The sequence below is a fragment of the Haemaphysalis longicornis genome, unplaced genomic scaffold (genome assembly GCF_048455015.1).
Source record: "Haemaphysalis longicornis isolate Haplotype H1 unplaced genomic scaffold, Haemaphysalis longicornis Haplotype H1 scaffold_7, whole genome shotgun sequence".
In the NCBI taxonomy this organism is placed as follows: Eukaryota; Metazoa; Arthropoda; class Arachnida; order Ixodida; family Ixodidae; genus Haemaphysalis; species Haemaphysalis longicornis.
The window spans coordinates 52,973,807-53,000,808 of NW_027526422.1; the positions used below are offsets into that span (position 1 = coordinate 52,973,807).

General features: G+C 47.3%; 1 protein-coding gene across 1 annotated transcript; it reads right to left on the reverse strand.

The window, feature by feature from the left end:
• Positions 1-152: 152 nt before the first annotated feature.
• On the reverse strand, positions 153-26,115 carry Nd-b16.6 (NADH dehydrogenase (ubiquinone) B16.6 subunit). The gene is made up of 4 exons (XM_077677309.1): positions 25,955-26,115; positions 22,631-22,709; positions 20,300-20,371; positions 153-520 (listed from the first exon to the last, which is right to left on the reverse strand). Exons 1-4 carry the CDS (start codon positions 26,046-26,048, stop codon positions 310-312), a joined length of 456 nt encoding a protein of 151 aa, XP_077533435.1. The 5' UTR covers positions 26,049-26,115; the 3' UTR covers positions 153-309.
• Positions 26,116-27,002: the final 887 nt, after the last annotated feature.

Below are 27,002 nucleotides of genomic sequence, written 5' to 3' on the forward strand. Positions count from 1 at the left end.
GCAGAGGGCTCAGGGTTAACAAAAACCATCTTGGCATGCCCAAAGAGCGCCAACGTTGAGTCCATCTTTGTAATTTGCCACAAATACAAACCTGCTATCTCTGGGTAAGTAGCAGCAGGCCTCAGATACTAATAGTTAGGCCACGGCAGCGGTTCAAAGTGTAATGTTTAATGAAACCCCTAAATTTGTCAAGTAAAGTGCCTACAAAAAGAAAAAACAAAACAAAGCAAGACACTATGAGCAGTGTCTCTTGCACCGCAGGATTCTCAGCGTCCCCGCCTCAGGGTCCTCAGCATCTTGACAGCGTCCTCAGAACTGGCTGTCCCAGTAGTGCCAGTTGTCGTAGGCCGTCTTGGGGCAGGTGTGCGCGTAGTACTCCTCAGGGATGGGGTCCACGTGGTGGTTGGGGCTGACCGTCTTGTAGATGGGCTCCCCAAAGTAGGTGCCCACCGCCCAGCCCGGCACGTTCTTCATCAGCTCCCGCTCCTCCTCACGGTTCTTCTTCAGCTGCTTCAGGTACCTGTCGGCACAGACAGACGGGAGAGAGGGCGAGTTATAACACCAGCTTTAATTAAAAGGGGGCTGAAACACTTGATCATACATCCTCTGCCAATCTTCCATGAACAGGAGGAATTGATTGCAAGTGCCATCCGAAGCAGGGAGACTCAGTGGCAATGCAAGTACGGGTACCCACCACACCTTTCTGCAGACACCGCTACCTAGGATACACTCGAGTGTCTGTTGTGCTACAGCAATGGAGGCTAAGTGTTGGTTTAACATAAGGTGTGCTCCCATAGTGCCTGCTGTTACGAATCGGCCAAACGCCGCCGTATTTTCCCGCATCAGCCACCACGTGGGAATCGACCACGTGCGCCCGCGTGTCGGTGAATCGTACTTTCGTGTCTCGCCATGCCGGGTCAGTCACCTCGCTTTGCAACGGGCCTCCGGCGGCTGCCAGCGGCACGCCCAAGCATGCTTCACGATGTTCGCCACACCCTTCAGGCACCTGCGCGTCGGTGAGTCCCGCCTTGACATCCCCGGCTCAGACGTTTCGCTATCGGCGCGATCAAACCTTCGATAGCGCGACCTCGGCACCTTTCAAGGACACTCTCTCCCCCCCTCTCGGACGCCACGTGGGGCAAACCCATGAATGACTCACGAACTATGGAAAGAGTGTGTGTGTGTCTGTGATGTCCGTGGCGTGTTACTCTTGGGGGCGTTTTTTGGGTATAAATAGAAGCAGCACAAACGTTGAAAATCCTTCCTGTCTGAGCAGCGAATCCATGCGGTCGCTCTGCTCGTGTCCTGTATTGTAAACTCGCCCGTCAGGGCATTGTATGTTTTTTTGGCTTCGGCTCACCTCTCGCTATGAAGTAAACAGTTACGTTATCCTACTGCTCTGGACTTCTTCACGGCTGCAACAGCGGCTGGCCGCTCGCATCATATACGCTACCCATCGTATGTTGGAGGCCACGGAGAACGGATCGGGTGCCCCCGCCCGGTCGCAACACTGCACATTTGGTTGCATACAACACGGTATCGGGAAGACAGAAAGGAAATAGGGAGCACACATTTCCGTGTTTCCTTTTTCGGTTGACCCAAAGTGCCGCCAAGAATGTCCCCAGAGGTGGAGTGATTGTGGACAAAGACATATTCTGACCAATTCCACAAAAAGTGGGGAAAGAACAAAAAACCTTAAAATGAGTAGCGCCTTTATGTGGCATGCCAATGCTGGTATTTCTGGAGCTTTTCATTTGGGAGGAAGCGACTGCCTGCTTGGCAGTGGTACATGAACCTCAATTGAGCTTCGAAATTCCAGAATATTCGTTTATGCACCCGCAAAAGTATGTGAAACGTCCTGATACACCAAAACTAAATGTGTCTAGCAATGTGCCCCCCCCCCCCCCAAGAAAAAAGGTTTGGGTTCAGTTATAGTTAAGGTTAAACTAAATCCTGATTTCAACCGGTTCGCAAGCTTGAACCGTTTGCAAACTGATTTGGTGAGTATTAGTGAAGTGCAAAAAAATGTTTGGTGGTTTGAAGCTACTATTAATAATAACAAAAAAAAAACTGATGCGTTCGAAATACTGCTTCCACGTAAGTGCTACCTATGAACTACAAAGTTTGACCACCTAGGTATTGCTCTAATCACTGAAATTCATGTTGAAATAGCTTGTAGTGGCGGCAGCTTCACCCGCTAACAGTGCCACTATCATCATCACCCCTGCATCCCACAATCATCATCAGCAGCGGTGCTTGCCGGGCTGCGTCAGCAGGGCCACGCGCCACGAGACAGAACAGATGGAACACGACCGTGCAGCTGGGCGGTCGCTTGTCTCTACGCCGCTCCCACTCCAGTTCCGGCCGGGCCTTGCGCACCCCAATAAAATGTAGGAAGCCACAGCGCACCCCACCGAGTCCACGGCTCCGCTTTCCTACAAGCTATTACTGATGAATACGTCTCCGTTCCACCTGACCACCGCTTTTGCTATAAGTTGCGAAATGTTATAAAATATGATACTGCAAAGTGAAAGTGTGTTTTGAGGCGTGAAGCCCAAGATGCTTTTGGGAAGGTGCTCTTTTAATTGAAGACAACAGTACTCCCCACCTCTGGAATGAGTAGCAGAAGCAGTAGAGTAGCAAGTTAGACTATGTCAGTGAAAGTGTATATATCAGAAACAAAGCAGCACTGAAAGAGACGAAACAGCAGGACCAGCAGAAATGACGAGCACAGGCCAAATGGGACAGTATGGGATGGGCGTGCCTTTCTGCGTGTGCCGTCTACTTCAGTGCTGTTTCTTCTTCCAAGACAAAATACGTAGTGCCTGCAAAGTTGGGAGATACACTTTCTTCCAAAAAGAAGAAGTTCGTACTGCATGCTGACAGTTTTCTCTGCTAATCTATTATCACTGTTTAAATCCGTTGCAAAAATCGTGAAGTTGTCCGCTCTGCCCTACCTGAAACACTGAAGGTTATATCAGCTATTGGTGCTCGCTGCCTTCACAGTGATGACACGTTTAGTGAGGACGGACAAAGAAAGGTTTGTAGAGAGCGAAATCTACCTTTTGGTGTTTTCTTATACGATGGCTGTAGCCAGCAAAAAAGAGAGCAGAAATTATTCCTGGGGTACTCAGCGCGGAATAACTACGTGGTGGGCCCATGCTGTTTTTTTTTTTGCTTTCTCATAGAAACACACTTCCCAAAAACCATTAACGTGCTTGATGCCCAGAAGCTAATCTTGTGCTATGAAGCACACCATACACTGCAATCCGGCAGAACAATTTAGCCCACCTGGGGATCTTTGTGCGTCGAAATCTCGACTAATGCAAGTTTTCGTTGTTCGTCTACATCAGAAAAACGACCGCTGGGGGTGGTGGTCGAATCCGCATCTTTGTGGCCAGCAGTTAACGGCTCAGACACCAAGCAGCTCTTGAGGGTCATACTCGTCGAGTATTTACACTTTCCAGGTGTGCTACCAGTCTACGCTTGTTACAGCAGATCCGGCAACAACAGACTTCTGGTTACAACGAACTCTCTCTGGTGGGTTGGCTGCTTCCCAAGCATTTTAAATGGAATCCACTCCGTTCATAACGAACCCAGCCTATAGCAGACTTTTGGCTACAACAGACCAAATTTCGGATGAAAACTGTTCGGGCTGCACGTCAATAATGGATCTCCACGGCACCGACACCTGATTTGCTCTCTTTTTGCTAATTTTGACGAGGAAACTAAAAGATCAAAGCCCTTCAAGAGAAAGATGGTTAGAACTTTGTGCAACCTGAGTCAAAGTCAAAGTCCAGAATCCAAACTGCTTCGAACATGTCATGGGGAAACACTTTTTTCTTGAGGCGTTTATGCGCCTTCATTTATCATCATCGTTCTGTGAAACCCACTGCGTGAAGTTGGCTTTCCGGCAGTGCATTCTGGTGCAACATCGAACGCCACCAGTGTGGCATAGAAAGCAACCCTGTCAACATGAACCGAGCCGCTGGCGTGGCCGAGCAAAGCCAGCGCAAGTGGCCATTTTGTTTTTGTGCAGTCGGCGACAAGGAAGCAGGGAAGAGACAGGGACTTCACTGTCAAATAAACTGAGCATGATTAACACTGTCGGACACAGTGAAAAACAGGCCGACATCGCAAGAAGAATGGACCTGCCTAAGCAGATGGAAATCGACTGCCAAAAACAAGGATGCCACCGGCTAACACAACTCTGGTGAGATTCAAGAAAAGTGCTTCCGAATGCACAAAGCGGCGAACCTGGAGGTCAAGACTATCCACATCCTGCAGTATTTTGTGTAATAAAGAAGTCCGGTTCAGTGTAGTTTGGCATTTATTATTCAAATACATATATCGATCCCATTTGATGAAAAAATTGAAACCCCCCTCTACGAGGAACAGAGGTGGATGTGAAGCTTGTCCAACCCTGTGAAACTGTACACCAATCTTTTGTGAAATACCTGTCAAACCAAATTCCCCCCCCCCCCTTGCTTGCCGAACCCTGTCAGCAGCTCACCATTGTCGTCTTGCCTGGCTTTCATTCAGGGTCCACACAACACTGACGAGCACACTCACAAGCTCACGAGCACGTGCCCCACATAACTGCCTGCTCTTGGGCCGAACGAATCACCTGTCCACCATCATCACAGCTCCTTAAGGTGGGCTTTACTGTACGGGTTCTAGCATACACACATCGTACATTCAAGTTAATTTCTCGACCTGCATGTGAATTCAAGTCATCATAATCATCAGGGCCCCATAAGGTGGGCTTCACTGTATGGCATTCAGCGTACACACACGGCCGTTTAAGTCAATTATTTCAAACTTTGCTTGAAAGATGGCTCCCATCCACTGAGTACAATCTGCCGCTGGCCCTGCAGTATCCCTTTGGTCTAACCAATGGCACCTGTATAGCATTGCCTGCCGGGTCACTCGCTTTCCAATGGCAGCAGTAGCGCTGCCTAAGGCACGTACGCTGGCGCGTGCCACATTGCAGACAAGTGGCCAAACTAGGCGTCCTAGAAGCCCATAACAGGGAGGTGTAAGACCGCCACCTTGAGAGAGTTGCACAAACCCTCTAACCCGTTTTGTATAGATCACGTGAAGCGGCACTGCGCAGCAAACACTATCCAGGCTGGGTGCACATGGAAAGGCTAGCGGGTGGGGAAGGGAAGAGAGAGCAACAGGAAAGTGGCTGTTTCGGCCTTACTGGATGGCGCGACAGGCAATGTTATAGTACAGGCGCTGTTAGTCTGACTTTTGGTTCCACAGCTGCACTTTGCCAGTTGTTTTGTATCAGCTGTCTTACTGACCAGAATGTGAAAATTTTAAAAATGCACAAGCAGTCTTGGGGAACGCTAAGTGGCGATCTGAAATGTTAAACAAATGAGCTTTGGGTAGACCTACCACATCACGAAGCCAAACACTTTGTGATGAGGTAGGTGTACCCAAAGGCCAATCCTGCTGGCGACAGGTGAATTTTCTAGCTGGCCAGTAATAGCACTTAAACACATTTTTGCTTTATTTGCTCAACTTAGTGTGCACATTCCACTGCATGCGCAAGGCCTTTTCCAAGCGCCAGTGCTTAGCCTTAAGCAGTTCTTTTGCTTGTGTAGACGATGTGAATAGATGCCGCAGAAACAAAGAGAGAATAAACTGACTATACAGTTGACTCCCGTTAAGATGAACTCGAAGGGACTGTGACAATGTTTGTGTCACCAGAAATTCATCTTACGCCACGGAGCAAGAATTATTCAGGAGGCGCAACTGGGCTTGCTCCGGAGGCGCGATAAAGTCACGGTGCGGGGCACGGCACTGACGCGCCCTCTGTTGCGAGGCGCCAAAGGGAAAAGGCTCGCCGGTGCAAGGTCAGTCAGTGCATAGCCGGCTGCCGCCGTGGGCTTTCACTGGAGTCGGCTTGCAGCGGATGAAATCATCGCGTTTCAAACATTTTTCGTAGGACGAAGGGGCTTTGATTTTTTTTAGAACTTGAACCTACAATAAAAAACATGTGGTTGAAAAGCTAGGTATGATTAGTGCCAGTGAATGATGATTCTTATCTTCAATGTCATTAGTTCATATTTAGACTGCCCTAACTTCGCCGCCATGCCTGTGCAACAAGAGAAGCGTGCGCAAATCTGAGAAGCCGCCCGCGAGAGGAGAGAGCAGCGAGAGTGAACCACTCCTGGCAGGAAGGCGGCATCGGCAGACGTCTGCTCTCCGGGATTCCTTCCAGTGCTTATTTTCAAGCGCGGTACGGCTTGTAACTAGGGCAGTATTTATTAATAACTGCTGATAAAATGTCCAGCACTTCTATTTATTTATTTTATAGGAAGAAATCTGGCAATTTTCACAATATTTTCAATGATATTACGACTTTTGTGAGCCGCGCCCGTAGAAAAACATGTAAACTATGGCAACGCGCTTGACGCGCCATCTGTTGTGCTTCTCCGCAAGCTGCATTTCCCCCTCGCCAGACAGTGACATTAACGCGCCGCCCGCCCGCGCTGTCCCAGCCCAGCGGATTCCCCTCCTGAAATACTTCTTTCTCCGTGTCTTAAGCGGAAGTTTTTTTTTAATTGTGGATGTTACAAGAGAGCAAAGGTGTTGTTCAACTTAACCATGGCGTTCGTCTTAACCGAGTTCTTTGGGACCAAACATGGGTCTTTGGACCATTAAATTGCTCGAAAAAGCATTTTTTTAGGTATCACTTTTCTCTTGATTTGCACAGTTTTTCCTCCAAAAATTCCATACGTGGAACAGTACCAGGTACTTATAAAAGCCATAGAGGCCCGATTTTAACCAAGAATTAATTATTTTTCCATAATTTCCCACTTTTCGCCACAAGTGGTATCGCAGTGATACAAAATTCTCAGGAGGCATATCCCAGCATGTAGTGCAGCTAGGAAGATCATTTCTTTTGCACTGTGAAGCTGAATGTTTAAACCATGGGATATGGGAAGCAGGTTTTGCATTTTGTGCTTTAGTAGTTGCTTAATGGGTGTTATTTTTGATTGGTTAGCAGTAGTAGTTCAAACCTCGAAGTTAGAATTGATGTAGATATGTATGTGATTGCAAAACGAAAAAACTGCTTCCCACATTTCGTTCTCCACAACTTCTGGTATCTATTCATGTCTTGCTGGTAATCTTTCGTTGAATTGTTTTTTTCCTATTATTCTCAAGAACAATCAAGGAAAATTTTTTAATGAACTCAGAAACTAGCTACCTCACATCAAAAGTAATTAGATATTTGAAATCAGCTAAAAAAAGTGAACAAGCCCATGAAGTTTTGTGAAATCGGTTGGAAAGCAAAAAAAAGTTTATAAGACCAGTCTACTGTAGTACCTCTATTGTTGCGTTTCCCCCTTGATGTTCATATCCCTCCTCCTCCCCTCTCTGTTTGGATACTGCAGACTTAGGATACACCATACCCTTATTTCGGGATTAAGAGGGTCCATGGTCATGGGAGTACACTGTATTTGTATTCCAGAATACTTTTAGGGGCCAGGTCCCTTAGGGGCTCAGGCTGTCGGCATCTTATGCCGTCGCCTCATGTATTCGTCGTTGTAGTCACAACACAAGCTTACCAACGAGTTCACATCACGCCAGAAACAGCTGAATTACAAAATCCTGATATGCTTGAAGGGGGTTTACAAGGTCAAGAGCATTCCATCTAAAATTTTCGCATGACTGTCAACTTTATAGTGGGCAGTGGAGTCGCTATGCACCTCAGTAGCTGTCAGTGTAAAACATAGATCCTACACAACATGCTTGTGGCTGGAACAAGTCCTACAGCAGTCAAACAAATACAACCACCACTTCTGGAAGGATAGGCACTGCTTTCAAGTCCATGAAGATTTCATTCTAAGTTACCCGGCCAACGATTCCTCACAAGCAAGCAGTCGTTTCTTGGAATTCTTGCAATCGATGACAGATTTGTCTAGAACCAGGCAAGCATCCATAGTTGCCTACACCAGTTCCTTCAGAAAAGCACCACATGGAAACGGCAAAAGAAGCCCTCAGAACCAATTATTTAGGCAACTTAGAAGTATGCTTAGCAAGCATATCATACTGGCTCACTGTAACGAGAAGGAAGGATCAAAGCTCTTCTTTTTCTATGCAACGATAGCAGGGAAGCCGACTATGCATTTATTTGCTTCATGGACACTAGGGCAGACAGGGCAGAACCCCTACCAGATTCACTAAGAGGACACTGCGACAGTTTTAGTCACCCCACAAATTCAAAAGTATGTCACCTATTATTGATTTCTGCTTGCCATATTTGGTAAAAAGAAGTCAACACGCTGGCAGCTTTTGCCAAGAATGAATGGAGAGTGCATTAGGCAGGCAGTCTATGATGCAGGGAAAGAGCCCTTGAAACATCGGTGCATTAGGTCGTCCAAGTTTGCCAAGTAGTGAAGACAAACCACAGCCACCTGGTCACATCAACTTGTTTGAAATTCTCACAAGATCAGCATTCACAGCTGCAGGGACAGCTAATCTAAGGCAACAAGACAGCACGCGACGTTATTCATGAGGGAACAGTCAACAAACTGAAGGGTTTTCACTATACTAACGTAGGTTAACTGAGCTAGCAACACATCTCGAATGCCTCCTATGGAGAAGCTGTGTTGCTATGCAAAGCTCTGTACAGCCCCGTATTCTGCACCTGATACATGCAGGCCGCAAAGGTATCATGGCAATGAAGGACTCACAGGCCCACGAATAATGGCTACGGATTGGCAAATAACTAGAGAAGGACGTATAGCTCTGCTTGAATGTCAAGAAATGCAGTGACACCCATCAAAGGCTTCAGGCCTGGCTGATTTCAGCCACACATGCTGATTTTGTTGTGGTAGACGTCTATGCAAGGTGGCTAGAAGTTCGACACGTGATGCAGGCAACATCAGAAGTCATGAATAATATGATAAAAGGCTTGTTTACAACAACTGGTATAGTAAAGGTCGTGTCTGACAGTGAAACTGCCTTCGTTTCAAGCGAAATCAAGAAATACTACACCACAATGTCTTAACAACATCTGTGGCGTACCACCCTGCTGCAATAGACAAGCATAATGTTACGTTGCTGGATTGAAAGAAACAAGATATTTAGCGGGCATCATTTAATTTCAATCAAGATATCATCTAATTACAAGATACAATGCTGAACTTCATGTTTCCTGTTACGTCATGCATTGAACTGTCTGCAGCGGGACCGCAACAATGCTTGCAAAAGCTGTGTTCAGCTGGCTGTTCCAGCTGTTCCACCAACTGAAGATGCAGCAACTGCTGATGAGGTACAAAATAAAGGGAAATAAAGGAAAGCAAAGTGTAATAGACAAGGTACGTGCCCCTTGAAAGAAGACAGCATGCTCATCTATCAAATAAAGATGAAGCCAGGTTGGATTTGAAGTGAGCTGCCAACTTGCAGGCAACAGCGAGCCTGGCTCATAAAATGTTCCAATGGAAATGTACCCCACCGTATGGATGACATGTGGCAGATGACCAAGCAGAAGAACCTGTCCACGACCAACAAGGGGACTGGGGATGGGAACAGCTTGCAGACAACTGTTCCAAGTCAAAGGTACAGACATCATTCCAAGCTGCATCTCCATTCACGTCTCACATCACTCCGCAGTTGTACCTTTAGCCCACTTGGCACTTCATCTAGGGGAAAGGAACAATGTGTCGCCCATAGTAAAAACCACAGAGCCTGGGCACAAACTGGCAAAATGATGCACAGAATAGCAGCAGTGCCAGCGCTCATGCGTCCCCGTTGCTGCCTGCCCTTTGGATAGTGCTAGCCATACCACAGTGCCACATAGGGCCATGCCAGATAGGATCAGGCCTGCCACAATGCAGCATCAGAGAACTTTAACCTTTGGTTTGATTGATGCAAACTTCCCACTGACATTCATTTGGGACGGGAATAATTAGTGGAGGATGAATTGGTGGATTTCTAAAAATGCATGACCGTCTCGTCCCTCTACCTCAGAAACTTCGGGCTCGACCTGATATGTATGGCGGATCAAGAAAGGAAAGCACGGCCCAGACATCTGGCTCTCATGGAAGCAATGTAACACATTTTGAGCGAGGCAGTCGGTGCAGCCTCATTTTCCTCTTCCCAACCTGTAAACACCCCTTGCCTGAACCCATCCTATTCTTTATTTACAACCGTACACACGTGTTTCCCCAGCTTCAGAAGTCCACGACACAGCGTTTCTTGCACTTCCCTTATCCACCGTGCCAAACGTGCTTAGCACCCTAACCATCTCAGTGGTCATGTTTGCTTTTTTCAGCAGTGGCATTGGCTGCCAGTCACTAATTTCATTGCCGTCCTCATTTTTTGCCACCTTGCGCTGTTTGCGCACTCCATTTCACAACACATACACACGGTGGCGGGAGTCTTGAGACCCATCGAGACAGCGTGCGACAGGTGCCTCGGCCAGGGAGCAAGAATATATAGGAGGGGAAACGGCCCATTGCGGCAAGTGCGGGTGAGCGACCAGATAATGTCGCGGCGAAAACCAAGGCGGACAGCAAAGCTTCGTAGCTGCGACAGTGAAGGAGAGGGTAGCGGCACCTGATGGACGAAATGATAGCAACCGCAATTCATTTTGTGGCTGCGCAGTCAAATGCCAATCGCGGAGGCCCTGCAGTTTCTTCACCCGCGGCAGATACCGCTAGTGTAACCTATGACGAGCGCTTGTGACATTATCTGGCCTCGCTAGGAAGCCTCGTTTACCCTCCCGTCTTGTTCCTTCTCCATGGCCTCGGCAGGCGGCAGCCAAGCTTCAACTCGACGTCCTTCTAGCAACAGCTGCAGTGGTACGAAGGCAGCGCCGCCTCAGTCACGCGCTCTCTTGTTCTCTGTTATTCTGTCGCTCTGTCGACGGATTGTCGGTAAACATTCTTCCCGACATGTTCCACCCATTTCCCACACAATAAACTGGGCTATTTCATAAAGCAGCACACTCAAGTGACACAGTCACCAGTGTTTGCCATTGTCGCAGCTCAGTTTTTGCCAAGAGCAGCGGTGTGGCACAGCCCTGCTCAATCAGGCATGGTTACCGATTCCTCCACCCGCCTCTTGGTTGCTGCATTGTAACTTGCTATCCCCATGTTTTAAACCTGCAGCGGTGGTCACAGCCAGTTGAGCTCAGACCTGCACATCAATGAAAGGGTCTGTGGGAAGAGAGTGAAGTTCGAACACTTGCGGGCAAGGATGGGCAAGTCGTCGGCTCTCATCGCCTCTATCCAGTGTGCTGCCTTGAACAGCCTCAGTGCGTACAAAAGAAAGTGTGCGGTTTTTCCTTGAGAGCCCTTAGCCCTTCCCTGGTTGTGTAAAACGGAGTAATGCAGCTTGATCCTGCCAAGGCCTCACCAACAGTCTGAAAGAACTCATTGGCCCCCGGTTCGCAACTGTTCGCAACTGTTCAAAGCAAGAGTCTTTAAAACAGTGGCTGGAAAGGGTGACATGAAGTCGGGATTCGTTAATCGTTACTGTGCGCTCCAATAAAGTCTAAATGCAAAAAATTCTACTACCAAAAGAAAACGGACAAGACAGAAGACATAAAATGTACGTTTGGAGAGCGCTTAGACTTTAAGCTGAGTCTCATAAGTAGAGACCGGATTTTAGGCAAATGCCTATTTTTTTCCTTGCGTTCCTATCGCCACATTTCGATATATGAGCACGAATTGGAGGTCAAGGATGGCTTTTATGGTGGTTTTATAGTGCCTATAAATGCCTATTTTGGGTGTTGGTGCCTAAACTCCGATAAATGCCTATAAATGCCTTTTTTCTCATATTGGCGCCTAAATCAGCTCTATGTATCGCCAAGTTTCACTTTCGAGTGCAATTTGATACCTTTATTCATTCTACCTGGAAATATTTACTGTTCTGAATTCTATGGGTTTGAACCTGGTCCTATTTTTAACATCCCCCCCCCCCCTCCCTTTGCGTCGGTGCAACCGGAGCGGCGGCTTCTGCATGCTTTACGGGTGGCTTTCCCGCAGGACTTGGCGGTGGACGCACAACTCTACTCCCCAGGGGAACTATGATACCGTCAGGGGCAAAGAAAGTGATGTGATGGGGAAAAATTACGCCCACCTCCCCTCGCGGGAACCCTGGTGTGATGCAACGCATCTGGGTGGTTCCATTGGTGTTTCCGTTGGGTTGATTCTCTAAAGGAACCGCCGCATCAAGCAATCGTCGAGTACTGCGAGAGTGCAAACGGAGCACGGACGACCGTCGACTGAGACCGCGTTCGCTATTGGAGAGAGGAGAGGAGGAGAGTGGAGGAGAGACGCACCTGTGCCGCCGCCGCCGCCAAGAAGAGAGGAGGAGAGTGGAGGAGAGACGCACCTGTGACGACGCTGCCGCCGCCGCTGTTAGGCGAGAGCGTTCGCTATCGGATAGAGGAGACGAGAAGAGTGGAGGAGAGACGGACGCCGCCGCCGGACAGACGCAGGAGTGACATAGCCCCGAGGAAGAGATGCGTTGCATCTAAAAACACTGTGACGTACACGCCCTTATCTTGTTTGCAATTTAGTAGTTGAAAGGTTCACCAGCAGGGGAGAAATTGGCTCTAGGCGATTGGACCCGACCAATAGGAGGCACCCTTCCCTTCTGGTCCGGTCTTTCAACGTGCACGGTCTGGCTTTCTCCGCTGCCCTTTTTAGCCATGCCGAAACGGAAGACGCCCAGAAGTGCATTGATCCGACAGTGGACTCACCATGCTACAGAATAGACGGAGAGACCGTGTTCTGCCAACCGTGTGGAAAAAAGGTGAGCCGACGAGTTTTAACGTGGCGTGAGTGTATCATGTGTTATTGGAAACCACAGCTTCTCGACCAAGTGCGCTTGATCCATGGGCCGTGGTCGAACTCGAAACTATGCAACGTTGTCCATTGCGCCGCCTTGGTTGGCGCCTGGGCATCATGGCCGCGATTCGCTGTTATTGCTTTTTGTTTATACTGCCCCTTCTTCTGAGAAAAGAAAGGAGGCACCTGTGTATTTTGAATACGGCAGACAGCGTTCCTTTCGGTGCCTGCATTTTTTCAAACGTAGCTTATTTTGATTGCTAGCTTTTTTTATAAGTTCTAAACTTTCAATACCATTGAGATTATTGAAATTAAATATTTTAGATACCTTGAGAAGGAGATACACATTTTTATGTACCGTCCCTGTGTGCTGCGTTAAGTGAACATCCAGAAATTTCTTAATCAAACGAGCAATTGATCGGTTGGTACTGAAGGATGATTTTTCAAAACTAGCGCTGATGAACGGAGCGTGCTTTTAAGATATGCACTGGACATCCGTTAAATCGAAGTCCAACTCGTAGCTACTCGGTTAATTACATGCAGACGCTAGCTAGAATTACCGAAGTACGCCACGCTAAGTTAACCCGCAATTGAATCTGGTATCTTACTCCCCCGCCGTGCCACCGTGAAATTTAGGGTATTGATGGCGCGCGCCGAGTCAGTTGAACAGAACGTCAATGGAATCTCACCTTCTTGTTTTTCAAGTACGTTTTGGTGGCATGACACGCGTAGCAGAGTGGCGCACAAGTGCAGTTATATCATCAAATAGGACGCAGCAGGGGTGTTCGAGCGCTTCTCTGCGAAAGTTGGAGTGTTTATTGATTCTTATCGTATTTATTTGTCTTCTGGTAGCATGTCAAGACGCTTAGTATGCCAGCATGTTTATCTGCGCTGTGGTGTTGAATATACGCTTCGTATTTAAAGGGGCACTGACACAAAAATTTTGCATCTTGTTTTTTTTGTTGCGATAAGTAGCTAGTGACCTACTTATAACCTGTAGAAACGTCATTTGCTTCAGCGTGCGACGGTTGTTTAATTAGAGGCATTTTCAATGCGGCCAGTCGCAGTTTCGGTTTCAGCGAGTGCCGCGAAACGATGGATTTTGTGGATTTTGTGTTAACAAAGCTGACCACGTGACCGTCGGAGGGATATCACAGAGCAGAGCCGCCGTAGCACTGTCGAATCCGCATCGACGGCAGTTTCTGCGAATGCCCCCACGTACTGATCTCGTGAGGCGCTTAATTAAAAAGCGACCGTGGATGTGACGCAGGCGCTGCGAGTGCAAATGCTACCGCGACTAAAGAACGACGCGCGACGCTCGAGACGATGGGTGGCAAGACGCGCGCTGGGAGCAGCCGGCCGGTCTGCCTACAGGTCCGCATACAGATGTGTTCGGCTTAGCACTGCGGCGGATATTCGAGTGCCGCTCTCGTAAGCGGTGCAGATGACAATTTTTAATGCAACCCGCCATCGCATCATTAACTCCTTTCTCATGTAAGCCACCATGGTCGGAACTTGGGGACAATTTCGTGCAGCGGTAACAAGCTATCACTCGAGCTACCTGCGCCGGCCTGGGCCACTTCGCAGCCGTGGCCGCCGCCTGCACAGCGACCGTGCGGCTAGCTCAGTGGGCTTTTCGTGTCTCCGGCGCGTTTTCGCATCCAATGGTAATAAACAGTAATAGAAACAGAGTGCCTGGAATCGCTGGAGAACTTTGGTCGCGGCCAGCTGCCCGATGAGCTTACGAAATCACGGCGCTTCCGCCGCCAACGATCTGGTCGTTCGTTCTCGAGAACAGAAGCTCCGCCCTCCGGCCCTCCGATTGGAGCAGCGAGTCGGGCGAGCCGCCGAAAAACGCCGGCAGTGCGGAAGCGGCAAACACAAACTCGTGACGTGTTTAGATGTTGTTTATTTACACCATATCCTCGGGATGTCGATTGCGCGTGCTCCTCTGCTGGCTGCTCGGTTGCGTTTCGCACACTTTAAAATTGATTTTAAATATGTTCTAGGCTGTATTCGCCGCTGATATTTTGCAGATGATGTATATGTGTTCCCACCAATCTATCTCCGAAGTTATCTCGCCTTCAAAATTTTGTGTCAATGCCCCTTTAAGAAAACCTAACGCATTTGCGCAGATTCCTTGCGAGAAGAAGTACCACCTGGCTCAGCATGAGAAGACGGCAGGTCACCTGGCAAACCTTAAGCAGGACAAGCCCTCAACATCCAAACAGTCTTTTTTGACAACAGCCTTCAAGGACGACAGGACGAACGCTTTCAACGTTGATTTGTGCGAGGCCATGGTGGCTGCGAACATCCCTTAGACCAAAATTGAAAATCCCATGCTGGAACAATTTCTAGAGAAATACTGCAATCACAACGTGCCGTCTGAGTCTACGTTGAGGAAGAACTACCTCCGGCCTTTGTATGAACAGACATTAGCAAGAATCAGAGAAGAGCTTGGCGACTCCTGCATTTGGATTTCCATAGACGAAAAAAAATTCACCCGCATTTCCCCGAAGGGGAGCATGGGGAAGTGCGAATGCACGGGTGATGTGAAGGAACTCTTCTTGGCCAATCGCCCTAAGTGGGTATGTGGTGGGGTCGCTTTCGCACTTAAAAACTCTTCTTGGCCAATCGCCCTAAGTAGGTATGTGGTGCGGACGGACGGACGGCGGTGGACGCGTGATTCAGGGTCGCTTAAGATAATACTGATTGTGGAATTAAAAGCTATTTAATTCCACACTAGCCTGGTCAAAGTTTCAATGACTTGTGGGCTTGGCGCCTCGTGATCCCGATGTATGCTATAGGATTCAACCAGGGCTTCAATCCCATCTCGGTGAGGTATATTTGTGTACAGAGAAGTTACATCTATAGTTACAAGGAAGGCGCCATCAGGGATTTTTATGTTGTTAATTTCCCGTAGGAAGTGGTTAGTATCACGAAGATATGCCGAATGGGTAGCGAAGGAACTCTTCTTGGCCAATCGCCCTATGTGGGTATGTGGTGGGGTCGCTTTCGCACTTAAAAACTCTTCTTGGCCAATCGCCCTAAGTGGGTATGTGGTGCGGATGGACGGACGGCGGTGGACGCGTGATTCAGGGTCGCTTAAGAAGTGCATTCGCACTTAAAACAACAGACGTCAAAGGGCGCTTTTTCGCTCACTTTCTTGCTGGGAAGCTTGCAGCGCACGAGAAGACAAGGGGAAGACAAGAGAAGAAGAAGAGAAGACAAGACCTTTCGTGTGCGCGTCTTCAAGGAGATGCTGCCTGATGTGCCCGTCGTCACACGATGGGGAACGTGGCTAGAAGCTGTTGAGTACTACAACTTCTACTTTTCGGACATCAATGCCGTGATCAATGGCAGGGGTTTCCCCAGGCATCGAATCAAGGGGGGGTGTCTCAATGACTCTGGGGGGGGGGGGGGGGGGTTCATAAACTAGAAAAGCTGTTTTTTTATCCCACTAGTAAATAATTAAGTTAATTAATAAAATTAAACAATTAGGTTAAATTATTAGTGAAATAATTAGGTTAGGATAACTAGTTAAATAATTAAGTTAAATGATTAAGTTAAGTTAAATAACTAGTTAAGTAAACTTCCCTCGACCGTGGGACTGTCCTGCATACTCGCGTTTCCGCTGCCAACATTGGACCATTTTTCTCTGGGCACCCGACGTCACTCCCAAAATCACTTCAAGCGAGTGGGGAATTGGTGCGTCCCCCGCGTGGTATTCCACTTCGGCGTATTAAAAATGGCAGTAAGGCGCACCCCCGAAAATATGTGGGTTTCGGAGAACTCGTGCACAAGATGTTCTCGTCCTGCAGTTGCTCCCGCACCCACCCGTCACCCGTACCATTCATATGAATGTCGCGGTAGCGGGCCAAAGTTCACGTGACTAATCTGCGGCCGTTGAAGCTCCCCTTTTCCTTTACTTTTTTTTTTTCATTTTCGCTACTCCCTGGCTGGTGGCAATGGGCTCGCAGCGTGGTCAGCCTCAAACCACTTTGCCCCTTTCCTTTGAAAGCCTTTCTTGTGTGCACATACGAACTTGCCACGAGCTGTCGAAAAAAAGGAAATAAATACGTGCAACGCTAACAGCAAGCTCGGGGGGCGCACTTTTGTTTACTTTGCCCGAGGCTACTGCCAAGAATAGCAGACGGGCAGCCCGCGCATGCGCAGATCGACACTGAAAAAGGTCCATACAAGGACTGACAAGAGTGAAATTTGGGGATTCAAGGGGGGGTGTCCAGAAAAACTAGGGGGGGTCTACACACCCCCTAGGGGGGGTGTAGGGAAATCACTGATCAATGGCCTTCCAATTGACGAGAGTGGTGCAGTCACAAAGGCTCAAGCTGTCCTCTCCGTGAATAGCCTTCCAGGAGACCTCGCGTACCTTTGCGCCAACTTCACGTTCTTAGCGGATTCTATCAAAAAACTTGAAAGTGCGGGAGAAACTCTTGTTACGAACATTGCGCTGATTCTCCACGCACAGGAAAGAATCGCCACCGCTCCCGAAGGACCCGTCGCCGAAAAGGCACGTGCGAAGCTGCAATCGGTCTTGGACACAAACAATGGGTTTTCTGTCCTTAAAGGAGCCATGAAGACAAAATACAAGTCTGGTTTATTAGAAAGGCTGCTTAGTCCCGATAACAATGATACTAATATAATCGCAATCTTCGAACAAATAACGGAGATATTAAAGAAAACGTGTGAAGCAGTCGCGACCCCCTAGCCAATTTCCCGCAACTTTTCTATGACGTCACGGAACCTTGTTTGTGCGATTGGCGGCCGCCTAACTGACCTGTCGCGACGACACATGACTGGACGTCTGTAATGGGGCCTCTAGTTCCATTTGACCGCATCGCTTGAATGCTAACGTGCAGGTAACGCACTGAAAATTATGTTTTATTGTTGGCCCGTATGACATCATTCTTGCTCATAACACGTCACTGTGGCGCAAAATTTGAAAGTTTTAAAATACTTCTTGCTTTTTTTTCGTTAAAAAACATCTTTTGGGGCTGTAATGGAGCTGAGTGAGATACTGAATCCTAGTTCTTTCAAATTACACGAAGTTGTATTTTCTCTTCATGGACCCTTTAAAGAAGGTCCAGAAGTCCTTGCGGGTGAGCACTGTAGGATCCTAGTCTCAATTAACCCATCGAATCTTCCCAAGTACGCACCAACCACATCTGTCTACGTCGAGCGTTGGTTCTCCGCGTACAAACTCATTCTCAGCGACAAGAGGCACAATTTTGAACCCGGAAATCTGGAGATGCTGGTAGTTACCTATTGTTTCTATGATTTTCATAGTGATTCTTGAACTATGTTCCGCGTTCTGTCCAAACACAATTCTTAATATTTATATTTCGAATGAGCGTATGTGTATTTGGCAGTGTTGAAAGGTCTTGCCTGTATAATTAAGGTACCTGTAGAAAATTGCTAAAGTTTGTACGTAAGTTCTCACATGTTAATTTCTTAACAAACCTTGTCTATCTTGCATTTATGATTTTCTTGCTTTATTGTAATTTAATTGCGTCAGGCAGACATAACTTTGCGCTTTTATAAATCAGTATTACCATATTTCAAGTATTGTTTCTCCTGCCTGTTTTACAATATGCGACGCTTGAGTGACTTTCGCATCTGAACATGTATGTAAGCAATGCGCTTGTGATATTAAGCCAATTGATCGCCATTAGCCGAGAGGTATTGCGGGGCAATTCCACGTCTAAGGTCAATCTATAGAACTTGTTATGAGAGAAAAATAAAGAATTGAATTGAATTGAACTGTTACCGCCATTGTGGCCTCATAGCAATGACATTTTTGGATTTCCTGTCATGCTTACAGTTCGCTCACGTCTTCACTTGAAATTATTACCATTTATCACAAATTTATTGCGCCTATTTTATTCTTTTTAATGCCTAAAACGTTTTTTTTGCCGCCTATTTTTGGCGCCTAAAACGTGCTTTTTTAGTGCCTAAAAATCCGGCCTCTACTCATAAGGCTTTCATGCAAAATAAGGCAAAAAGTCAATTGATGTGAATGTTCACTGATTGAGTGTTTGGACATTTTCCAGCACCCATCAGTGTTGCTGAGCTAGAAGCCGGCACTTGTGCAGAGTTGCTGCCACTTGCGCTACCATTAGTCCTGATAGATTTCTCCTGAAAGAACATACCTGCACTAAGCCAAAATGTTTTTGGAACATCAGCTCTGGCTCACGTTTAAAATTACCACCCAAAACTACACCAACGGGCACTGTAAGTGAAAGCCTTAAGTCAATTTTTGGACCCCAGTATGTCTCTAATGTGTCTTCAAATCACAGCCCACAGAGATCATCCCCGTGGAATCACAGCTGTGACAGCCAGGAATTGAACACTGAATGCTGTGTACAAAAGTACGCATACTTCCCCACTACTTTCAGTGCTCATTGTCGAGGCAATATGGAATGGTTTGACGTGGGCGCTGTTGTATAAATGCAGTCTGGTAAAAGCACAGTGATCCCCCGTATTCAGAAAGCATACTTAACTTATGCCATAAGGAAGCCTTTCGTAAGTGTCGGAAGAGGACCAGAATGAGAAAAGGCCGCTTTGTGCTCCACAAACATTTTTTAAGGCGCACTTATCAAAGGCGCCCTTTTTGAGGCACGCTAGGCTCCTGCGAACGAGGCTAGCGCGCGATGCGCCAATCCGTACACACCACGTGGGTGGGACTTGACCTTTGCACCAATAGGGGAGGACGCTTCCGTGGCGCCACCTTCGAAGCGCTCGGATCAGCCAGCTCCGTCCGTAGCCGGTACCCGCAGGGAACTTTAGGCTTATCATCGTGGCAGGATACTGATCGCCGCTTGCGCTACTACCGCGCATGATTATATATTGCGTGAATTTTCACTACAGCATTATCCCCTTTCTCGCATGCGTAACTTGGTTTGCGCACTTAGTTCCATTCGGGCAAGCGACAGCAAACTGTAGCTGCACCTGCCGGCATTGTTCTACGAGCGGAGGCAGCGCCATAGTGCCAGCACTGGCCGCATCGCGTGCCGGCCGGGCCAGCGTGAGGTATGCGGTGTGCGCACGACCGCGTCAGGGCGGCAGGCGTGTGCCCGGATCGTTGTTGCTCGCGGAAAGCGCTTTATTGTTTACAGCTTTATCAATCTCTCGCGTACAACGCGCGAAATGGAACACCTCAGCCATGTTATCGTAGTAGTCTGCAATGTTGGTCGGGAAAAGGCACACCTAAGGTAGGTCTGGAGCTAACTTAAGTAGCGCTTACTTTTCCGTCCGATAAGTTCGCGAAAAGGCGCCCTTTGAACATAAGTTTGGTTCTTGAAACGCGTTAAGGTGCCGAAAAGTGTCTGAAAGGAAAAGTTCTACTGAAGTTAGGCTTGTGAATACGGGGGGGATCTAAGCTGCAATGCAACCAAGAACCCCTGAATCACAAATTCGAACAAACTCTGGGAAGACTGTACTATAAGAAAAACCCAACTCACAGTCTGTCTTGCTCAGCAAGCATGAGAGGCTGAATTGCATTGTAACCATCTGCAGCTTCCACATCGATCAGCCTGAAATAAAGGAGCATAAGAGCAATGTTACGAACACGCGTTGGCAAGATGTTTTTTCACCGCAGAATTCAAGCCCCTGTTCCCGCAGTTAAGCGGCGTCTCGTGTAACCCAAATGAACGGGGAAGTAGAGGGATAAATGAAAGCGCGAACACGTAGTGCTGTGTAGAATGGACAACGGTGATAGCATAGACAGTGTGGGAAGGATAGCGAAGGAGACGAGAGCTTAGAACGCAGCTCGTAAGCCCCCATTCGTGCGTTGAGTGGCTCTAGCTTCAACAGTAATGCGTCCACCGATACCACAATTGAAAACGCGCACTGCATGAGAGTATCTATCTGTTTGGGGCGGTTAAGAGATGATGGCAGAGTGGTTCTGTAACTGTATGTGCACGCACGTCCTTTACGTTCTTTGCCTCAATAGATCCCAAAATCGAAGCACCTAAGCAGCTGCCCTCAAATTTCTCATTAGGGTACATTGTAATCATCAGCACATTTTTTTTATCCGGGAGTGAGGGACTGAACTGCAAGTGCAGTTAGAGGAAAATCAGTGTGGGGAAGGTGGGGTTCATTGTGAGGCTGAATTAGTAAATGAAGATTCAGGCATACCATACACTTTCAATGTCCTCTCTACGATAAAAAAATGCGACACTTGCTTTCAATGTCCTCTCTACCATAGAAATGTGACCCTCACTAACGTCCGAAAAAAAAATAAGGCACTCTAATGCCAGCTTTCCATCTCCTAATGACAGAAATGTGGCTCACGACATGCGTCCCTCTTGTGAGTATTAGCGGAAGAATTTTAAGTAGCTTTTGACTAGTAAAAATGCTTGAGAAACACAGGCCCAAACACAACAAAATATGAATCCAAGCCCTTCCCGAACCACACAACACTTAAAAGTCCAGACAAAGATGCTGGATGGAGTGAGATTTAGTTACTTGGTTAGTTCCAATAAGTTTCGCTTCTGCTCTAGTAGCACAACATTACACCCGGACATGAACAAACGGCTCTTTATTTGGTGTAGTTAGGGGAACGCATAAGGGAGGAGGTCCATCTTGCATGCTCCATGGCACAGTCAACACAAGAGTGGCACACTGAACACTACACTTGTTCTGTTTCATAGCATGGGGTCTGTTGGAAGCTTTATACCTTAAAAATAAAGGGGACCAGTGTGTGGCCAACTCTTTCATCATATGGTATGATGCAGGGAATGCCCTGTTTAGCTCCAGGCTATGAGCGCTTTTGACGTGCTGTTTTTTTTTTTTATCATGCGCACATGCTTAAATGTTAAAGTCTCCAGGAAGGGAAGGGAAGGGGGATTGCGTCTACAGAATGGCTGGCGTCATTTGAGCCCCTGCAGCACTTTTGCGCCAGCGTGAAATTTTATTACATTACTATGTGCGTAATTTCTTTCCGAAATGAGCCAGATCCAGAAACCGAAACTAAGTCAGATAAAACTGCAGTGACAAGAAAAACGCGGCAACTTTTCCACAAGAAAGAGGTGGCAAGAAAATGTGAGATAACGCCGCCCTGCAATTGTGTGCGCAGATCATCGTTCATATCGAAAATGAGCCGGATCCAGCTGTTTCATGGACAAAAGTGAGCCATATCCGTTTGCCCAATCAGAGTTTGCTTATGGCTTGACTGTTTGGACTGTTTCGTGGGAGTTTTCGGAAGTCTTTTTTTTTTATTTTTTTGCTTTGTGGAGCCGGCTTGTCATGAACTCAGACATCAATTAGGAGATCGGCGAAAGATCTGCCGCCAGGCGTCGACAACAACGTGAACGGAAGAAGAAGTGAACGACATGAAACTGAGAGATGCGAACGATCATTTCATCTAGGTAGTCTCCCCTGACCCTATGGCGCAACTCTGGTTATATTTATGTTTGACCCGTTTGTGTACCATTCAAGGGGCAAGGAATTGCAAACACACACAAAGCTCAAGTTGGGGTTGCAGTATAGTAGTAATAATTTCAATCCCTGCAGTTTTGTACCTTGTTCCAGGTGGAGAATGCTACGAGAATAATTCCAGCAACTCTTCCGAGCAAAAGCTCTTCATAGCTTTATTATTAAAATATTGACTTCCATAGGGAACGTTAGGCAGCCCTCTGAAAGATATCTCATAGCTTCATCTTAAAAGGCTCATTGCCGGTAGAAAGAACACTCTCATGTTTATGTTCAGCTTAAGTTTACCTCAAGGGTGCAGAAACACATCACCCGCGCACAAAACAGCTGTCTATATGTGAGCATGAAGGGTTACTTACTTCTTCCTTACATACTGTGTCCTCAGCATGTACCATGAGAAACCAGTGAAGGCGAAATAAAGCCCAAATAGCTTGTAGCCTGCAAGACAAAACAGCAGTCCATGCAAAAATCATTCTCATCAGCCTGCTGACGTCCACTGCTGGGAAAGGGCTTTTCCATAGACTCTAGTTGCTCCTATCACTTGCCAGTTGTCGGCTCTGCCCCACATGTCCAAGCTGACCCCAGTGCTTTCAACTAGGACGCCTTCTATGCAAGTTTGGCCCTAGTACAGGGGGTTAGTTCCCCATCCCTACGCATAACTCCTATCAACCTGCTTTCCATGGCTCTTGGTTCTGACTGAAGTTCGTTTCAAGGTGCTGGGCAAGGCACCAAAATTTCACAGCATGACAAATTCAAAGGAGTCATGTGCATACCCCTAAAAAACAGTTTATTGCTACCTTGAAAGGTAAGTTAAGGCCTGTTCACACTTGCAACTCGAGCAACATTATTTCTGTCCCTCTAGTCGCCAGGTGTCGCTTAAGTCCCAGCAACTAGAGCAATTGGTCTCAATTGGTTTTCGTTGCCAACGTCATGGCTGCCATTCTTGCGGCAGAACAGCGAGGCTGATGTCGCATGATTTTGGGAAGTCCCATCCTGCCGAAATGCCAGGAGATTTTCCACCGGAACAAGGCAGAGCGCTGGACACGTGCGAAAACGTACGCTGCTGCACGCCCTGTCACCAGCGTTCAACCGCTGCCGCAAACGACTGCAGCGACGTCGTTTTTGTTGAAGTCGGGAATAGCCACCGAGAATGATAATCTAGTTCTGTTCATCAAAGGGCACTTTTAGTATCAGGGCACGAACCTCAAAAATTAAATCTTTGTGGTAACTGCTGCAATCTTGACTACTGAGTGGTACGTACACGTTAGCTACTTTTTTGAAAAACCTTGTTTCAAAGCCATTTTGGCACAATGTAGGCAGAAACTACTAGTAACAGGTGGAAACTGAGCGAAGCTCCAAACTGAGTGCCTCTGTGACAGCATGCGCCCAAAAAGGTGTCAAGGGCCCCTGGGAAAGAACCAAATATCCATCATAAACATTGTGAAGCCTCACTGTAATTGAGAAGCAATAACAATGAAAAGCAAACAAATTTCACCACGGTCCCACGCAAGTGTGAACGCAGAGGGTGGCAGTAGCTCCCGTCGTGGCTCTCGCTATAGCCGCCACAGTCGCAAGTGTGAATGAACCTTTAGGGATCTACCCTGAAACTGCTTACATCCAGAGCACCCTTCCCTGCTCTTTGGATGTAACACAGCACCCGCAGTGACACTCACAGTTCACTTAAACTCAACAGAGAAACGGCACACTTTCCACAAGGGATGAACTACAGAAACAGGTGCGGTACAGCCTCCTGCTAAGTTGGGAATTTACTGATAGTAATTAGCACCATCCAGGCCACAAGTTTTTTATCAGCCACGCAGAAGGCTGGATTCCCAATCTCAGCCAAGGGAATGATTAGCAGGAGTCAAGGAGGAATCATGAAAAGCTTGCTCCAATGCACTGTCTATCCCTCCGGAGTTACCACCAGCAATACAAAGCAGCCCTGCATTAGAGTCCAGCCGTCGATTCCTGTGTTCCACCCACTTCATTTCTATCGCACCTGCATATCACCTGTACAGCGGTGAGCTCACTTGAGGTGAAATCGGGAAAGCGTGGCTGCCGGTAATATGAAAGCAGCCTACTGTGGGATGCACGAACGTCGTCTGCTAACTTCATCTCGTTTGTAGCGGTAGGGCAATCAACCACTGTGTAAATAACTGGAAACTGCAATCTGCAAGAAAAATGTTTCTGACTGAGCAGTTACTCGTTCATTAGCTTCAATGCAGAGAAATCGGTTTGTCACATCGCAACGCGCCAGCTTGCTTCAAGCAGACTCGATAAAAAGATGACGCTCATTTTAACAGCACTTTATTTGTTATCAGTGATTGCCACTGAAACCAAAGGAACGCATGTGCACAATGTTTATGAGAAATAAATTGAGAGCTTGAAGTGAGCTCCGGCACTAGAAACTCAATTCAATTTAAGGTGGAAAAGCGCCTTTGTGATTTTTATTGGGCACGTTCATACAAGGGTGGAGGATTTGAGGTTCAAAGCAAGACACCATTAGCAGACGACGCGCAACGTAGCAGAAGAAAAGCAGATGCTCCAATGACGCGATGCGCAAGCTGAAAGCAAATTCTAGCTTACATGCATAGTGCATGCACGATGCTTCACACAGCCCACGGTAGGCTGCCCTGATAGCAGCGACGGCCACGCACTCCCATGTTCACCCTAAGTGAGCTCACCACCGTACACTCTGTCGATGCCCTCAATTTAAGTCGGGCTTTGATATGGTTGCTGTTGACCACATGAATTATGCGTTTGCTCCAGTTTCAGAAAATCAGTTTAGAGAAATGCGTGGTAGAATATGTCGTGCATCCATAGGCCCTGCGTCTCACTATCAGCTCCAATGAGACCTTTAGATGCAGGCAAACCTAAAAGAATGTGGCCAGCATTGTTTAAGTTTAATTTAGACGGTTTAGGATGCTTGTGCTAAGTTAGCCAAACTCGTGAGCTGGGCAACGCTCGGCGTAGCATTAAGTAACTTCGAAGTTCGAACGCACTCAAAACTATTTCAGATGCAGGAGAATTTGCAACAAAATGCACGGGATACGGCAGCCCTTCTTTGGGTAACTTGGAATGGCGCGCCTGCAGTACTATTTTCCTTGGGTGTTTAGTCAGAAGAGTGCTTGATTCCGATGGAGCAGAAATGTTCTGAAGCTTTATGGGGAGGCTTTGGAACATAACAAGTAACCATAGACGGTGTATTTTACGGCTGACGGTGCCACAGCGGCACAACCACGAACGTAACACACAGCTGTGCTAAGTTCATGCGTAGCTTAGAACAATCATCCAGCCTTTAGCATGCGACTGCAGTGGGCCGAACTTATAGGCGCAAACACATGAAATTAATTCCTGCGATTAAATCAAAACAGGTCAACGAAACATCTACAGCAGCGCTACTCTCCTGGCACCTTAGAGCAGTAGCTCGCTGGGGGTCCATTTATGAGCACCCGGGACGCAACATTACAACTTATTTTCTAGCTTAAAACGAATTAAGTACATCTAACTTATGATGAATTAAGTGCATTAAAATTTCAGCACATTGACCACAAAATTGTTTCGCCGGACTGGCGTATTGCAGTCGTCTCCTTCAAATGTCCTACATGCCGTTAACCCTCAGTAGCTGCAGCCGGTAACGGAGATCAGAAGCAGCAGAAACTAGAAATGTCAAATAAGCTTACCAGATAGTAAAACCCTAGCAGGGACTCGCCTCACATCGAAAGGGGCATAGCCTCCTTCAGGAGGCAAGTCCTGCTTGAACCGCGAGGTCGCCATTTTTCATCGAAAAAAAAAAAAAAGCAATCCAGCTGGTGGAACGGCTTGGCTTGAAAAGGTCGGAACAATGGCTAGAAAAAAGGTTGCTTGGTTCATGCTTTGACGTCTGCAAATGATCAGAATTGAATTTGCAAGTAACTATGAATCACAAAACTGTTGTTACTTACGTTTGACATTTAACCTCAGAAAGACAAAAAAAGAGAAGTCTGGCTTGCTCTTTGAGGACAAAACGTCTGACCATCAAGCCATCGCCTGACGTCATGGCGATGGCTTGATGACGAAAACTCATTTTTGGCGCCCACGCGTGGCTCAGCTTTGTTCATGTCATGTCCTAGTGAGAAACTCTATGTCATGTCCGTTCGAAAGTGTCTATTCCGAGCGAGCTCCGATTGGTTAAAAGCAGACGATCAGGTGTGACCGGTGTGACGCAGCACAAGTACGTCATTGGTCAGAGGCCAACATCTCAAATGCAACTACGTCACGACTAAAATAGACGCAAAATGAACATTTTTGAAACAAACACAACTCAGAGTTACGTTCCAAATGTTGTTTTATCGCTTCCTTGATTTAGCAAGGCACACACATCTAGCCCTCCTGTCCATGCGCCGTTGGGATTCGCGCCGCTGTCGTCTGCTACACTGCGCTTGTGAGGTGCAACAGTGCCCCTCACAAGCGGGAAAAGGCGATTTCCAGCAGTTAAGTAATTTTGACAGCTTCTGACACCTCTGAATAATGCGGACAAGCCTGTAACACACAAGGAGAGAGAGAACAATTTTCTTCAGAGAATCGGTCAGATGATCGTGCGTAACTCGTCCTTTCTAGCTTATTTGCGAGGTTCAGAGCTCAAAGCTCCTCGCTAAGCATTCAAATGCAGAGGCTTTCCCAAAGCATTTTTGAGATGCTTTTATGAAGATTCGACAGTCTAATGGTATGCGCACCAAGCAGCTAGCGGGC